This window comes from Netta rufina, assembly GCF_964035555.1.
Source record: "Netta rufina genome assembly, chromosome: 1".
Lineage (NCBI taxonomy): Eukaryota > Metazoa > Chordata > Aves > Anseriformes > Anatidae > Netta > Netta rufina.
This window is the reverse complement of record NC_140123.1, coordinates 125312004-125329286: the sequence shown is the minus strand read 5'-3', so window position 1 is coordinate 125329286 and position 17283 is coordinate 125312004. Positions and strand designations below refer to the sequence as shown.

At 41.4% G+C, this 17283-nt stretch overlaps 1 protein-coding gene across 6 annotated transcripts in view; it reads left to right on the top strand.

Moving 5' to 3' along the window:
* The window catches only part of CLCN1 (chloride voltage-gated channel 1), a 65836-nt gene extending 59305 nt beyond the window's left edge, over nucleotides 1-6531 (top strand). For 5 of the 6 annotated variants that reach the window (XM_084283990.1, XM_084283992.1, XM_084283991.1 and 2 more), the window contains 4 exons: nucleotides 21-59; nucleotides 1529-1633; nucleotides 3799-3885; nucleotides 4706-6531. In XM_084283990.1, coding sequence (XP_084140116.1) covers nucleotides 21-59; nucleotides 1529-1633; nucleotides 3799-3885; nucleotides 4706-5104 — 630 coding nt within the window. In that variant the 3' untranslated portion in view covers nucleotides 5105-6531. Of the gene's footprint in view, nucleotides 1-20; nucleotides 60-1528; nucleotides 1634-3798; nucleotides 3886-4705 lie in introns of those variants that run through there. The other variant, XR_014618286.1, reaches the window with a different exon arrangement.
* The last annotated feature ends 10752 nt before the right edge of the window (nucleotides 6532-17283 follow it).

Below are 17283 nucleotides of genomic sequence, written 5' to 3'. Positions count from 1 at the left end.
ACCAGCGTTTTCTCCTACAGGAGCCAGTGGAAGTCATTGATACAATGACACCAGAAGAGGTAAGACTGGATGCTGAGTGGGATTGATGTCAAGTGAGTGCTCCTTTTGCCCATTCCTTATCATTTGCAATTCTTTCTTACAACATCAGCAATTACCACATAAAGCCAAAGATAAAGCCATTTTCTTCTTCTGAGACTTGTACACTGGGCAAGTCTCACACAATAAGAGATTGTTACAGAATCACAGAATCACAGAATTTCTAGGTTGGAAGAGACCTCAAGGTCATCGAGTCCAACCTCCAACCTAACGCTAACAGCCCTCCACTAAACCATATCCCTAAGCTCTACATCTAAACGTCTTTTGAAGACTTCCAGGGATGGTGACTCCACCACTTCCCTGGGCAGCCTGTTCCAATGTCTAACAACCCTTTCAGTGAAGAAGTTCTTCCTAACATCTAACCTAAAACTCCCCTGGCTCAACTTAAGCCCATTCCCCCTCGTCCTGTCACCAGGCACGTGGGAGAACAGGCCAACCCCCACCTCGCTACAGCCTCCCTTGAGGTACCTAAAAAGAGCGATAAGGTCACCCCTGAGCCTCCTCTTCTCCAGGCTGAACAAGCCCAGCTCCCTCAGCCGCTCCTCGTAGGACTTGTTCTCCAGGCCCCTCACCAGCTTCGTCGCCCTTCTCTGCACCCGCTCAAGCACCTCGATGTCCTTGTAGCGAGGGGCCCAAAACTGAACACAGTACTCGAGGTGCGGCCTCACCAGAGCTGAGTACAGGGGGACGATCACCTCCCTAGCCCTGCTGGTCACGCTCTTCCTGATACAAGCCAGGATGCCGTTGGCCTTCTTGGCCACCTGAGCACACTGCTGGCTCATATTCAGCCGACTATCCACCACCACTCCCAGGTCCTTCTCTGCCTGGCAGCTCTCCAACCATTCCTCTCCCAGCCTGTAGCTCTGCTTGGGGTTATTGCGCCCCAGGTGCAGGACCCGGCACTTGGCCTTGTTGAACGTCACGCAGTTGACCTCAGCCCATCGGTGCAGCCTATCCTATGTTCTGCTAGATGTACTGAGTAAGGCTCCAAGTAATCTGATCTAGCTTTGAAGTCAACTCTGTTGTGAGCAGGGTGTTGGGCTAGAGACCTCCATATTTCCCTTCTCACTTAAATCTATGGGTCTTTGTTGTTCCTTTATTCTTTGCACAAAGGAAGTATTATGTTGTAATGACGAGGGAAATGTCAACTCAGAAAAGAAAGCTAAGATGTTCACTCTCTCTAAGTAGGAAAGAGCAAAACTTCACCTTCCAAGAAAACCTCAGAGGGACTGGAATTGGTCTATTCACATAGGGACTTGATACTGCCAAGGAAGGGGTGGGAAACATGAAAGGGGTAATATAATGGGCAAAACAGGTAAACAATCTACGTGGAGTGGAGGAATGATTAACAGGTAAATGGACCTGGTTTGGATACATAACCAGCAACACTGCTAATTATTGTAAGAGTGACACTCTTTCTTTCTTGTGTCAGATAGATGCTTGGGAACAGGAGGAGCTGAATAAGGATGTATGCTTTGACTGCTGCCGCATAGACCCTTCCCCTTTCCAACTGGTGGAGAGAACTTCCCTGCACAAGGTGGGTGCAGAACTCTCTCTGAGGCATCGTCTGTTTTTCTCCACCCCATCTATCATTGCAAGACTAGTCTATGACATTTCTTCTCCTTTTCTTCACCTCCAACTGACTCACTTTTTCCTCATCCAATTATAATTACCACCAGCTACTTGAACATCCGGACACAGAAGTAATTTTGTTCCCATACCTTTCTGTGTGATACAGTATCTGTGTGATACTAGTCTCCTGGAAAATGAAAGGTTAGAGGTTAAGACATTTGAGTACATTTATTAAAATAGCTTTTGGACACAACTTAGGATTTTCCAGACATTACACCAACAGAAGCAGTATACGCTACTATAATGCTAGGAATATTAGCTGGAGAAATACACCCTGGTTTGTTGGTGCATAAGACTGGAATGAACACTCCTGAATTTCTCAGAGTGTTTCTGTCAGGGTGTGGAGTCTGCCTCAGCGTGTGAGAAAAGTTTCTTCAAACCAGCCTATATTATAGGCTCTTCATCAACCTGAAGCACAAGGAAAGAGGAAGCTAGGTCATACTGATGTCCAATGATAGGACCCAAGGGAACGACATGAAGCTGCAAGAGGGGAGGTTCAACCTGGATATTAGGAAAAAGGTTTTCACCAAGAGGGTGGCTGAGCACTGGAACAGGCTCCCCAGGGAAGTGATCATGGCACCAAGCTTGCTGGAGTTCAATAAGTATTTGGACAACACTCTCAGACGAATGACTTAACTCCTGAGTGTGGAGGCAGGAGTTGGACTCTGATCCTTGCTGGCCCCTTCCAACTTTGGGTATTCTGTGATAAGACTTCTAGAGTCAGTGCAGAATGACTGGAGGAAAAACAATCATTACATAAGTATATCAGGAGTAAGAGATGATTGGGGGTTCACTAAATGGAAAAGGAAATTGGTCTACTGAAGCAAAAGTGCACACTGCAAGTTTTTAATTAATATTTATTTAATGTGAACTGTCAGCTGGTGCCTTGCATTAAATTAATTACTATTATCCCAGTCTTTAGCAAAATAAGAACAGTCTAGCATATACTTAAGATGAGTTTGGTGTTTTCTAAAGGACTGATTGAAGCAATCTGAAAAATACTAGCATTTGAGAGTTTAGGGGTTACAAGAAAGGATACCTGAAGAGTGCAAATGAAGAAGGTTCCATACGTCTTTTTAAAAAGAGCAATTTGCTCTTTTTCAAATAAACTCTGAAATAACAGACATAATTTGACTTGGATGCACAAAAAAACGCAGGAATAAATAAATGATAAAGAAATAAAAAAGCTACTCGAGGTATGCATAGTTAGAGCTAAGTGTAACAATGCTGAAAATAAAAAGCACAGCTTATGGTGATCAAATTGTATTTAACCAGCCTGATTTTCTTTCATGCTAGGATAAAATGTCTTCTGCCAGAAGACTGACATTTTCCTTAATTTACACTTGAACATGACATTCAGCATCTCATGTGATGCTAAAGAAAAAGGCAAATAACAGCTCTGAAAGAATCACTTCATGTAAGGCCACAGGTAGAGTACAGCTCAGTTTAAAGAAACTAGAGGTTAAAAATATTCCACAGATAAGCACTGAGAATGCTGAAAGTTTCAGAAAGCATGGAGTATATTTAGGCTGAAGAACAGAAGGGTGATAGTGGTGCGATACCTGTCTTTTTCAGAAGTCTTTGTAAGAGAAAGGGAGTAACTTGTTTCCAGTGTTCCCACTGCACTGGGTAAAAAGCAAGAAGCTGAAGTTTTGACAGGAAGTATTCTGGACAAAAAGAAAAAGAAGAAAAAAAAAAAGGCTTCTGGTGGTAAGGAAAGTACTGGAATAAATAACCTAAGTATGTTCTGACAGTGCGTGTGATATTCAACTTCCAGCACCAAAATGAAGAAGGATCTCCACAAGTCCCTAAGTGTACAAGGAGACAGAGGATAGGAACAGAATGTGCTCTACATCATGAACACACTCCCAACTCACAGCTTAGCAGAAGGAACAAAGGGTAGTATTTGCTATCTACAAAAGGAGAATGGAAGTAGTAGTTCTCACTGGGGTAACTTCAGTATTGTACACCTTTGGGATTCCCATTTCTAAATCACGGGTCTAGCACCAGATATTGCATTACCTGTTTCCAAGGTCTCTAAAACGTTTTTGTGTGTGTGTTTTTCCTTAGACACATACATTGTTCTCATTATTGGGACTCAGCCATGCCTACATAACCAGTATGGGGAAGCTGAAGGGAGTGTTGGCTTTGGAAGAGGTAAGTATGCATTCTCTCATCTCCTAATCAACTGCAATCATCCTGTGAATCATTGTGAAACACAGGTTGTGGATCCAGCTAGGAATATGATCTAGGAATAGGACTGTGATTGCTATGTTTTCAGCTGAGTTCTGAATCATAGAATCATTTAGGTTGGAAAAGACTTCAGAGATCACCAAGTCCAACCGTTAACCCAGCACTGCCAAGTCTGCTGTTAAACCATGTCACTTAGCTCTACATGTTTTTTGAAGACCTCCAGGGATAGTGATTCAACCACTTTCCTGGGCAGCCTGTTCTAATACTTCACAACCCTTTCAGTGAAGAAATTTTTCCTAATATCCAACTTAAACCTCCTCTGGAGCAACTTAAGGGCATTTCCCCTTGTCTTATCACTTAGTGCTTGGGAGAAGAGCCCAATCCCCTCCTTGCTACAACCTCCTTTAAGGTAATTGTAGAGCATGGTAAGGTCTCCCCTGAGCCTTGTTTTCTCCAAGCTAAACAACCCCAACACTTTGGAAGCCATGTAGTGGAATGGATGACTTCCAGAGAAGGCAGCAGGGATCTACAGGCATGTTAAATGTTTTGTCTTTTTCCTGAAACTAGAGCTCTTAACTGAGTGGCTATTACTATCTCAGTGGTGCAGAATTTGTTATTTACCACAGAACAAAAATTACAATACCTGTGTAAAAGGCCCCAGAGGTGGAGATGTGACTCCATTTTTAAAGCCCTTTATTCTTGAGAGCTGATGAACTTCTGCAGTGTAGGGCTGAGTCAGTCTCCCTCTCATCCATTTTTCTCTGAATTTTTTCTCTTCTAATAGCTTCAGAAGGCAATAGAGGGCTCTACACGCTCTGGAGTTCGCCTCCGCCCTCCCCTTGCCAGTTTCCGTGATACAAACCGGACTTCAATCAGCAGTGAGAAGATCAGCCAGGCTACTCAGGCATGGAACCAGCAGGACAGCTGCATGGTGGCAGCACAGAATGCAGCAGACTTGGGGACAGAAAGCCCACTGCCTCCCTACTCAAACTCCCCACAGCCCTCTCACTTGCATGATGAAGGGGAAGGCCTGTGCTCCAATTATGCCACTGATACTGATTTGGAAGAGATGGAGCTGACAAGACCAGTTGCTGAAGACATCTCAGACATCCTCAAGGACATAAGCCTACGCTCCACTGATCTGTATGAGGATGAAGATGAGGATGAAGATGTCCCTTTATAACTGCTGTGAGCCCATCATGATCTTCCGTTGAGCCAGTCTTCTCGTGCACGCTCCTCAAACAGAAGCTTTTGGATGCTCTTGGTAACCACAGAGGATTGATTCAGCTGGGGGAAGAAACACAGCACTGGCCCTTTTTTGCTATTTTATGTGTAAATACCAGTTGGATTATTGGACTGTATGGGTGTGCACAGGAGTCAGATGTGGACTGCAAGGTGGTTAAGGGGCAGACTCATAATGTTTAAGGCCTCTGCTTTCAGTTGAGGTGAGGTGTCTACACAATGTGCCACAAAGAATCATAAGAGGACATGAATATTGCTGGACACAATCAGCATCTTCTGGGTCAATCTGCTATGTAAAAAGTGGAGGAGTAGCAGCTCTTCTCATTCTCCATTGGTGTTATCCTTCCAGTCACACCTGGCCTGCATACACCAGTGCAAACCAGACCTCCAGCCAAAAAGCATATTGCTGCTTCGGTCTGCAATTCTGTCCATGTTGCCACAGATCCTTTTGGATAGCTCTTACCTTGCACTCCCCAAAACATTCCCATCAAGAACATTCTTCCTCTTTCTTAATTTTTACTCTGGGATTTTCCTGGGTGGAAGTGCAGTTAGGAGCTTCTCCTCTGTCCTTTAGCTGAACCAAGCCCTAAAAACAGGTGGGAGGAAATATATTTGGTCTACATCTCATGTCTTGAATTCAGCCACAGCTTTGAGAAAAGCACTGGAAGGGAAAAAAGACTCTTTGCTTTCCTATCTCTGTAATTTTTAAATTGTACGTGGGAGCATCCTCTGTCTTGGAAGAAGAGGAGTAAAACAGCATGTATGTGCCTGTATTTCAATATCTGTGTTTGTCTCTCTAAAGCACTGTTCGAAATTTTTACAGAGTTATAGTCTTAAAATACAAGAACTTAAAATAAAATAAAAAATAAAGAACTATGGAGTGTTAGCAGGCTGACAAGAAATACAGCAGAGGCAAGCCACATTTTCTACACTTTGAAAACAAGTTATCTCTCAAGTATGCTCTTTTTGCTGGTAATTCAACCCTACCTACTTTCCACATATTTCTGCATAGCTCAGATCTGAGAATTCCAGCTCTCGCTTTTGTCAATGTCTCCACAAGTACTAAAAGTAGGGACTTCAACTCTTGTCTGCAGCATCCCTCTCTATTCCACATTTAGATCTGGAGGAGATTTTGATCTGTTTCCTGCAAAGAGATGTCTCGTCACTTCATTTCATAGATGCAAAACCTTTGCATTCAAAGATAAGATGCTGCTTTAACTCAATGTCCTTGTGGGGTTTTCTCAGTAAGTATACAGAATTTGATTTTGTCTATTCTGCAGCTTTCCTCTAGCATTCTACTTCTCTTTCAATTATGTTTTTGGTCTAGACACTTAGACACAGTCCCAAGCAGTCCCTTGGATATGTTTCCATTTATCAGGATCAGGGGAGAAAATTAGGGTCTGAGACTATGTTCTTGGGAGTATTGCCTTGGACAGTGAGTCACATCCTCTTCCCTGATATTTATAAAAGTTTATCTTATTCAGAGTGACCAGTTTACCTTAACAGATGGTTTTCCAAAGGCTGTCTCAGAAGAAAGTCAAAAATAGTTACATCTAGCCCAGTCTCCCTAGGAAAATTCTCTTTTGGCTTTAATTCCAAGGACTGACCTTTTACCAAATTCATTTTTGTGGTAGTCATGGATGGGGAAATCTGTAACCAAGTGATGGTAGAGGGAAATCTACATAGCTGGTCTCTTCGAGAGGAGGGAGATTTGCTTTTGTTCTCTGAAATTCAGAGCCCACCAGCCTACCGTGTATTCTTTTACACACGGTTCCTTTGTTTAAGCTATCTAGGGACAGCCTTTCCCTGCCAAAGTGATCTTCACTTCTCTGAGGCTCACCCTGTCCTTGTGAGAAGACAGTGGCAATCTGAGGGCAAATCTCTCATTCACAGCAGCTGCCTGCCCCCCCCCTCCCCCCCAGTGGTTTGGGGCACGTATGTGATTGCCAGGCATTAGAACACAGCCTTCCTGTTACCTTTGTGTCACTTACCCCTGCCTGCAAAGAAGAGACAACACAACTATTTTTCCCAGGTAACTGTGATATTCCTATGTATAAGCAGAGAAACAACATTTCTTTTATATACCCATAAATGCACAGTGAGTGACAACACTCCAAGACCAAATCTGACCTGAGGGTCCACACACCCTGGATAAGTTTCTCCAAGTCTGCCCCTACCTTATTACCAGCAAGTACAGACTTGGTTCTGCCACATTTTGCAGCTTAGCCAAACAATTGGAATGAAACAGATAAGATGGGAAGAAACTTAGAGGCTAGAATCAATACACGTCCCCCAGCCTGAATAAAGATATATGTTCTGCTCAAGTTCCTCACTTCTCTTATGGTGTGTTACAGAAGAACAGAGATTTGACTGGATGAGAAAGCAGATGGAGTCTAAATCAAAGCCAGAGAGTGTGTGAGTCATGACAGACAGATTGTGGGCTGGGAGAAATGAAGCTCGAACAAAAATGATTCACATGGAAGGGCTTGGGAAGCTCACAGGAAGCCACAAGCTAACCTGGAAAATTTCATGTTTTGTCACCTGAAGGTATAAGGATACAAACATGCATGAAAGCACATGCACACACACATATCTCCTCTGCTCCTATTGTCCTTAGCTGTCCCAGAGGAAATATTATGAATTGGACTTCTTTTTGTGGGGAAGAAGAAAGATGGTTGTTGTTACTGCTGCTTTTTTAAGACATCATTCAAGATCCATTACAGGTATGCCCTGTCCCCACCCTTCAAGCAGAAGCAGTATTCATCTGTGCCACTTTCTCACCAGAGAAAAAGTATGCATACATGAATGTCTACAGGGAGCCAGAAGGAGACAAAAAAAAAAAAAAAAAAAAAAAAAAAAAGTACTGCAAAGATAGCTTGTGATGTGTGGAGATGTTTCCGCCTCCATTTTTACTAATAAAATCTTCACTGAGTTGATGCCAAGTAGTTTAGTAAGTGTGAAATGTGCAGTTAGCTGACTTTTGTCGAGAACTCTCTAAGCCTGCACCCCCTCAGGCAACCCAGTACTCCTATCCTCTGCCTCCCACCCCAAGTTTTAACTTGAAACCTTTGTCCTAAATACAAAGTGACATTGATCAGTCACTATAAAACCTGCATCCCTCATCCTATCAAAGTACGAGGCTTGGCTACCTACCTTCAAAAAATCATTCTTCTCCCCAACCAAACTCCTCCCCACATTTTGTGTCATCACTAAGACCTTCCTACTTATTTAGAAAATCAAACCTCAGCTCTACACAAAAAAAAAAAAATCCAAGCACAAGCTTTGAGAAACAAGAAGCTCTGAGACTGTTTTGAATCACAAAAACTTGCTTTTGTCTTAAATAACCTATGCAGTTGCTTAGAATCACTCCTATTGGGCAAAGATTCGTGTAACACTAAGCTAGTCACTAACACTCAAAGCACTAAAATAGAGCTGATCTTGTTCAGCATTTTCTGCTCCAACCACCTGCTGAACTACATTTGGTATCTAACTTATAAGGAAATACTCTGTGAAGAACACGATAGTTAAAAATCCCTATCAGAGCAGAAATTTTTGGGAAATCACCACCACCACTACACACACACAAAAACCCACCACCCTTCTGCCTTCTATCTTCAACAAAAAATGTAGTCCTAATATCAACTAATTGCCAGATTACCGATTTTCAGTTAACAAGTGCAAGAAGTTATCTATGAAATTCTAATCTAGCAAGAATTTGAACTCTTCCTTTTACATGGCATTTACATTTGAAAGCAGAAGTCCTGTTTTTAAAGTCATAAATATGAATACATTAAAAATAAGGAAAGCAGGATTAACAAGAAAACAGATTGGGCTTTGGGTGGTTATGACAAGGCTAAGAGACTTTGTCATGACTTCAATAAAGGAGAAAACACAAGGTGATGAACTATCAGACAACCAAAAAAAAAAAAAAAGTGCTTGAAAAAAAAAAAAACATGTAACTGTTTTTGGTTGGCATATTATTTCAGTCTATAAAAAAATAAATCTAGTTTGCTAACCCTATGGACAAAACCACTTAATATACACACAAAAAAAGAGACAAACAGAACAAAGCGTTCATAAAAAATAACTACACACACACACAAACACACCAGATATGCAAACACTGTATAGAAGTGCATGTTTTGTAGCCTGACAATACAAGCCAGGGCAATAACTAGCTAAGTAAATAAAGATCACTCTGCCAAATTAGTTCAATCCTGGTAGTGGTACAATTAAAAATACACTATTAAATATACTGTCACAATAAGCACTAAGTTGTTCCTGGCCACATAAAAGAGGATTTGGGCACAACTCTACAACTTAGTCAATGCTAGAGACCAGTAATTAATATGTCTGCGTAAAAGCCATGACAGAGCATTAGCATTCTGAAACAGATAAAAACATTTTGGTTTATATTTTAATTTTAAGCCACATGATGCAATATTTTAAGGCTTTATTCATGGGAGACAAGCTTAAGCTAGTCTTGACCATAACTGCAAGTTCTCACTCTGTCCCCTTCCCGTACAGGACAGTCAACCAGCCAACAAATATACACAGACGCACAAACATCACCTTTTTCAAATCAAGGGTGTGAAATACTAGGCAGCTCTGCAACTGGGTTGCCTGTGCTTTGAGCCACATCTCTTCCTCCCTCAGCTTGCTAGAAGTCAGGAAGTCCTGATGCAAACTCATAGTGCTAAAGCCAACGCAGTGGACACCCACTGTGATTAGGTTGCTGGATAATGAAGCCAGTCTCAGACAAATTTACTACGAGTTCAAGCACTGATCTTTCAGATGAACATTTGCTCACATTCCAGCACTTCTGCTTGTGCAAACACTGTATGCTCCATATCTAGCCAACTTGAAGGACTGGACCTGATATGGAGGACAAAGAATGCTGAGAAATCCAGTAGCAAATCGATAAGGAAACAGTGTAGAGGAAATGCTTGTAGAGTACCTACGTGATGTACAGTACTGTTTGCTTTATATGAACAAAAATCTAAAAGCTGATAATATCTGGCTGTTTACTGAATAGCTACTTATTGGACTTGAAGGACAAATGATAAAATACAAGACTTACTAAAATGGCATCTGGATTAAAGTCACACAAGCTTAAGTTAGAAAGTTCTCAGTTATTCCTCACAGAAACAAATTCAAAAGACAGTAATGGGAGGATTATGAGAAAATACAACTGCCAAAAATAAAAATAAAAAATCTGCTTTTTTTTTGCCCTTCTCAAACTTCTACAGTGCATTTAAAAAAATGGGCTGTGAAAAGAAATGGGAGTTGTGAGATGGCTGGATTATGACCAACTTTACCACTGAATCTTATGCTTAAATCAATTTTGCAGTTAGAATCATAGAATATCCTGAGTTGGAAAGGACCCACAGGGATCATGGAGTCCAACTCCTAGCTCCACACAGGACCACCCAAAAATCAAACCATATGTCTGAGAGCATTGTCCAAATGATTCTTGAACTCCGACAGGCTTGCTGCTGTGACCACTTCCCAGGGGAGCCTGTTCCAGCCTCCAACCACCCTCTCGGTGAAGAAACTTTTCCTGATACCCAGCCTGAATCATGCTTGTTGCAGCTTGTTGGCATTCCCTCTGGTCCTGTTGTTGATCACCACATAAAAGAGATTGCTGCCTGCCCCTCTGCTCCCCTCATGAGGAAAGCTGTAGGCCACCATGAGGTTGCCCCTCAGTCTCCTCTTCTGTAGGCTGAACAAACCAAGTGACTTCTGCCACTCCTCATATGACTTGCCCTCCAGACCCTTCTCCAACTTCATAGCCTTCCTTTGGACACTCTCTAAGAGTTTTATGTATTATATTGTGGCACCCAAAACTACACGTGGTACTTGAGGTGAGACTGCACCAGTGCAGAGTACAGCATGACAGTGACTTCCCTCAACCAGCTAGCAATGTCGTGCTTGATGGACCCCAGCATACACTGTTGACTCATATTCAACTTGCCATTGATCAAAATCCCCTGGTCCCTTTCTGTGGGGCTGCTCCGCAGCCTCTCATCTCCCAGTCTGTACTTATATCCAGGGTTGCTGAGTCCCATGTGAAGAATCTGTCACTTGCTTTTGTTAAACTCCATATTGTTGGTGATTGCCATCCCTCTAATTTGTCAAGATCTCTCTGCAAGGGATTCAACAGATCCCTGCAAGATCTACCCTCAAGGGATTCAACAGATCCTCCCAATTTAGTAACATCTATGATTTACAAACCCGCTTAGTGTTACTTCAAGTCCTGCATCCAAATAATTTATGAAAACAATGAAAAACAGATGGCCCTAAAATGGAGCCCTGGGGAACCCCACTAGTAACTTGTTGCCAGCCTCAGGTAACCCCATTTACTATAGCCCTTTGAGTCTGACCCATCAGCCAATTATTCACCCATCAGATTATGTTTTTGTCTAGTCAACGTGCTGAACTTTCTGTACAGAAGGATACTGTAAGAAACTGTATCAAAAATATTGCTGAAATCCAAAAAGATTACCTCAGCTGCCTTCCCTTGGTCAAGTAGTCAGGTAACCTTTTCATAAAAGGATACTAAGTTCATTAAACAGGACTTTCCCTTCATGAACCTGTGTTGACTATAACCAGTGACTGCATTGTCTTTCAGGTGTTTTTCAATAACTCCCAGAATAATCTTCTCCATAATTTTACCAAGCACTGAAGTGAGACTGACAGGCCTGTCAGGGTCTTCTTCCTTGCCCATCTTGAAAGCTAGGATAGTATTTGCCAGTTGTCAGTCAACTGGGAGCTCTCCAGATTTCCCAAAGCACAGAAAAATAATTGAGAAAGGTCTTGTGATGATATTGACTCCCATTGGGCCTCATAGACTTATATGCATCCAGCTGGATCAGCAGATCCCACACAAGTTCAGACTCGGATTGGACTTTTTAATTACCACAGTCACAGTCCTCCAACTCAGGCTCCAGGGGTCCCAGGGCCCATCCCAGGTGCTGAAGACAGAGGTGAACAAGGCATTAAGCATCTCTGCTTAGTTTATGTTGCTATTTGTGAGGCGAGTATCCTCATAGTGTAGCAGACCAGTGCTGTCTCTGGACCTCCTTTTGCTGATAATAATATGGCACAGAAACTATGAACTGTCTGAAGGACTATACATAAAATAACCTTGCAGCTGGCAAAGTGCAGAGCCAGTGAGGTGTACAGTAAGAATTGTGCCCTTTTTATTTACTCTTTTCATTAATTACTTGAAAAAGTAACTTAAGAGAGCTTGTAAGACTGTAAGATGAGAGAAGCATATAGTAGATTTGCCATCTAGTCTAAGCAGAAAAATGAGAGGGAAGTGGAAATGAAAGTCTGGGACAGATACCACAGAGTGAGATTCATGCTGGTGCTAAGCAGCTAAATCCAGAGAAGCATTTAACTGAGGGATAAATCTAGACTAGAATGATGATAAAAGAGTTCTGTTAGGTAAAACATTCAGCAGTTTCACACTATCTTTGTAGCATAATGTGAAATTAAGAAGAAAAAAAAATATTCCTATACTGAAAGTACCACTTCCAAGCTCAGAGTTGTTTGTTTTTTGTTTTTTTTTTTTTCCCAAGGACTCAAGTCTTAAATGTATGTGGAATAACTGATTTAATTCAAGACATTACATTTCAAAAAAAAAAATACAGTGACAATTTAGATGCCATTTGGAGGTGGGGGAGGGAAAACAACAACAAAAAACAATGAGAGTGAATACAAGGGGACTTTCAGGAGTGGAGGGGGGGGGAATTAAAGGAGTTAAAACACAATTAAATATATGAACGTAATTAACAGAATTATGCAGATATACATAACAAAGGATGGATGAGAATCTATTCAGCAGGTAAACTGGGAGAAGATTAATTTCAAATAGAACACAAAAAGCAAAGATCTGCTAAGTCCTGATTGTGAAATACAGTATGCCTTACGCAGGTCGAGTGACACTGTTTAGTCCCTGAAAGAACCAGTGGAAAAGTGCAAATAAATATCTTCACAAGGAAATAAACATCTTTCATGTCTAGAACTTAGAATTCTCATATGATTAACAAAGTGCTACTGGATCTGGCCTAACATCCTAAATCCCTCTAGGAAGAGGCAGATGACACAATAATATTGGAATTGCAGAGTTGCTCCTTTCCAGGAAAAAGGTATTTCCTTTTCCAACCAATTCCCTGAACTGTTATGAGGACACCAGGCTGAGAAGTGCTGATTTAAAAATAAACCATGAAACCAGAGTCTTGCTACTCATGGTAAATGCATATGCCACCCCACCATCAGATTTCTCTTTGTGTCTCATTCTAACCTGCTGTTGTGAAACTGTACCAACTGTACCAGTTGTGTCTGCACATCATCAGTACCAGGATAAAACTTACACGCATCATCTGGTAAATGCTTTTCCAGTGCAACAGGAAAACTCACTTTGTGCTAAACAAGAGGATCCTGTCAATGTGATGCTGTCTATCATCAAATCTGTCACAATGGCCTGGGATTTGTTTCATGGTAGCCAAGCGAGATTTTAACCCTGCATAGTGGAACAGATGATGTTCTTATCTTCACGATGAGAAATAGTATATTTCTTATTGTGGGATGTTTCTCCAAGCCACCATGGATTCTTTTCAAGGCCCTTAATCAGACAACCTCATTGAGACCCACCCCTGTTCCTATGATTCTCTTTTCTCAGACGCAACTCCCATGGAACCAGTCCCACAGAAATAAAACACTTCCACCAGCCAGGATGGCAAGACCACATTCTGTTTAATAACAACTCCATAAAGGACTGTACATGCTATTTTGAGCTACCTCCCCCTATTTAATGTGGTTGCTGCCACATACAGGCATGGAGGTGTAGAGTGCCATATAGTTTCCTAAGTCTATATGTAGTGTGTGTACATGTATGTATGTGTTTGTACTTGCATGTATTTATATATAACTTTGTAGAAGTGTTATCTTAGAAGTCACATTATCAAAACATGCGAAGTATATTCAACAAAAATTTTCAGGCAAACATGTTTTGGAGCTGGAAGACCAAAGGCAAATCAGACTCATTTTAGTTATTAAGGGCTAGTGTGGGACAAGGTAGGGATGAAAGCTTACAATAGTGGACCCCTTTCTCTTTTTTGTTTTACTTCCATTCAGTACTTTCACCCCAGACATTAATGCACTTCTGTAAACACTAGCTTGAAAGAATACAGATAATCACCATGCAGCCTCCCCCTACAGAAAATGTGTATGGATTGGAGCAAAAGTCTTAAAATTGCTTTGCTGCAACCTCCACTGTCCCATACACTTATGATAAAGCAGTTTCAGACACTGAGAATACAACATTTGAAACCCCAAACCTTAGTTACTTTTAAACGTGCTTCAGGAATCCATTCCCCACACCACTACTGAGATTCCCATCCACCACCCCTGTATGTCTCAAATCCTCAGTCTGGACCCTCCCATACGTGAAAAAAAGCTGAAACAAGATAAACCCTATTCTCTGTGAAATTACTTTTGAGTCCCAACTTTATAGCATAGGGATTCCCAGAGGCCTCCAATCATGCACAACATCCACAAATCAGAGAAGAGAAATTGAAGTCAAACAAGAATATATATCTGCAAAAGAGCTTTTGGCTTGCTACATTGCTCAAACATGCAATATCTGAAAAGAAGGGAAGTCCACCTGTACTTGCTCCATGGAAGCTCAGCAGAGCTCTAGGAAAGGGTTCTTAACCTTCTGACCTCCAACAGGATTGGATTTCCATGTCCAATGAAAATGAATCCAGAAAGCTAATGAATCTATACTAGATGCTTTAATCTCATTAAAAGTAAATCTTGGTGCACAATCTTGTTTCAGTAATGGAAAAAATCCTTTTTAGATTGTTTGTCTGACCAGGATGGACATTTGTTCCCTTAGAGGAAAGCAGAAACAAGGCTAATACATTCAGAATGTCCCCAATCAAAAGAGATGAGGCAAATGCTCACTAACATTCTTTCCACAGAACACTGCAACCCCTTTCTTCTGAGAAGACAGGTATCAGTAGGTAACTCCCTTGATGTCTGCAGAGAACATTCTCACTTGAACAAGTTTTCATAATTTCACAAAACAAGTCTCTACAGTTTTAGTAAAAATAGTCTTTCACAGGGAGTCCTGGCCTGACTAAATTTTTCCTCTTCCAGCAATGTGTATCTGTACTGGCAAAAATCATAATTCCTTTTTCTGTTGGTCTATATTATATATGAGTAGACCTACACTGACATTCATGGAGCCTCTTTTGATTGCCAAGGAAAAGATTACTACTTTGTTCCCTATGCAGGGGAAAAAAGTAAGTACAAGTATGCAAACAGGCCCTAATGTTCTAACACAAGTATTCTATGTCCATTTGATAACATAATAACCATTTGTCTTCATCCCTACCCCAGTCAACTCTTGGAGGCTCCAAGACTCTTTCTGAGATGAGGTGAGACATCCCTCTGTCACAGATGTCCAGCTGCTCTCTTCCGTTCCTGTGCAGATTTACTACTATTTAGTGTGGGAAAAACCTGTGATATAGAAGAGGCACCTGACATTGACTTTTCCGCTTGCATTCATATTTGAGACTGTACTTTAATGACTATAGGCTGTGCTACATATACGTTTAGTTCTAACAGACACCACTTTACTAACATTTTTCCTATTTTTTTCTTTCCCTGAGCCATGGCATAGCAATCTTTCCCCATAAAATTGCTATAGGGGAGAGGAATCAAAGCTCTGTATAGGAATGGATTTATTTTTTCTTTCCATTCCTTTTCTTTCCCTTTGAAAAAATTCAAAGCTAGTTTAAGGGAAATACTAGATTGTTTAGAGTTATCGGAACAAGGAACTTCTATCCAGAAGGAATTAGAAGGAAGAGGTTTAGACTGCAAGATAGTAGGGACTTAGGCAAACTGAATAGATTGATGTTGCACAGATCAGAGTTACAATTAATAACCTTGCCCCCCCTGCTCTCCACAATTGTTAGAGGTGGATTTATTTCAGTTTGTTTCTCTTTCTAGGCAATTACCAATGCAACAGTAAAGGTAAACTGAGCCAAATTTAGGTATTTTGCTTTTCTGCTAGAGACAAAATTCACATTGACTTTATTTGGACAATAAGTAAGTTCTTATCTGGAGTATTTCTTAATGGTTCCCCTGAAGAATTAAGCATGTGGTGAACCATTTTTCAAAGACAATGAAAAAGAAGCCAGCAGCTGGCCTAGTTCAGAAAGGTGTCTTTCCTTTCTCTCTGACAAAAAGTGTGGCCTATAATAAGGACTGCCATGAGTTGTGCCAGTCCTGGAGCTACGGCTTGTGTAGCAGTTCTCTACCTGGTTCCCTTCTGCCTGTAGTCTGGCACAGAACTTCCTACTTCTGTTTTGTAAAAATAAACTTCAAGTTTTTCTTGATCTTTTTCCCAAGCCTCTCTCTCAACTTCTTCCCCTCACTGGCTACACTTCTTGCCATTGCACCAAGCACACATAGTCGTCTACAAGTTTGGCCTGTTGCACCCTGCCTTTCCCCACCACCATACCTCACACCTGTCAAACAAAGAGAACAGTTTCCTTCTCTTCAATCGTCTTCAGGCCTTCAACTAACTGTTTTTGCTGGACACAGTACATCATGCACAGACTCTGCCTAGGTATGAAAAGCCATTCTGAATCTCACACTATATTGGAACTGGCTTAAAGACAGGGACAAACCTCACCTCCAATATCTGTGTTTCAGTCCTGCACAAGGCTCTTCCTCTTATAATTACAGGAAAAGACACCTCAGTGTCTTTAGCTGCTGTGGAGTGTAATCACTGGGTACATCAGTGATTTGTGCGTATCAGTTTTATGAATTTCAAGGGTATGTCAAGTTACTCAAGGCCTCCTGCCTGATTGCAAGGGATTATTTCAAAGGATCCTGTGGAAGAGGAGGGAACCCAAAATCAGATTACAGCACTAAAAATTCTAAGGAAAATGCTAGGGAAGGAGAATAGGGGGAGTATATCCTCTCAGGTTTCCCAGGTGGGTTTCTTTTTCTTTGACAGAAATTTCACGTTCAGCTTAAAACAATTTAAGTTTCATCTGCAGCCAGAGAAACATCATTCAACATGACCATCTGCACATTTCA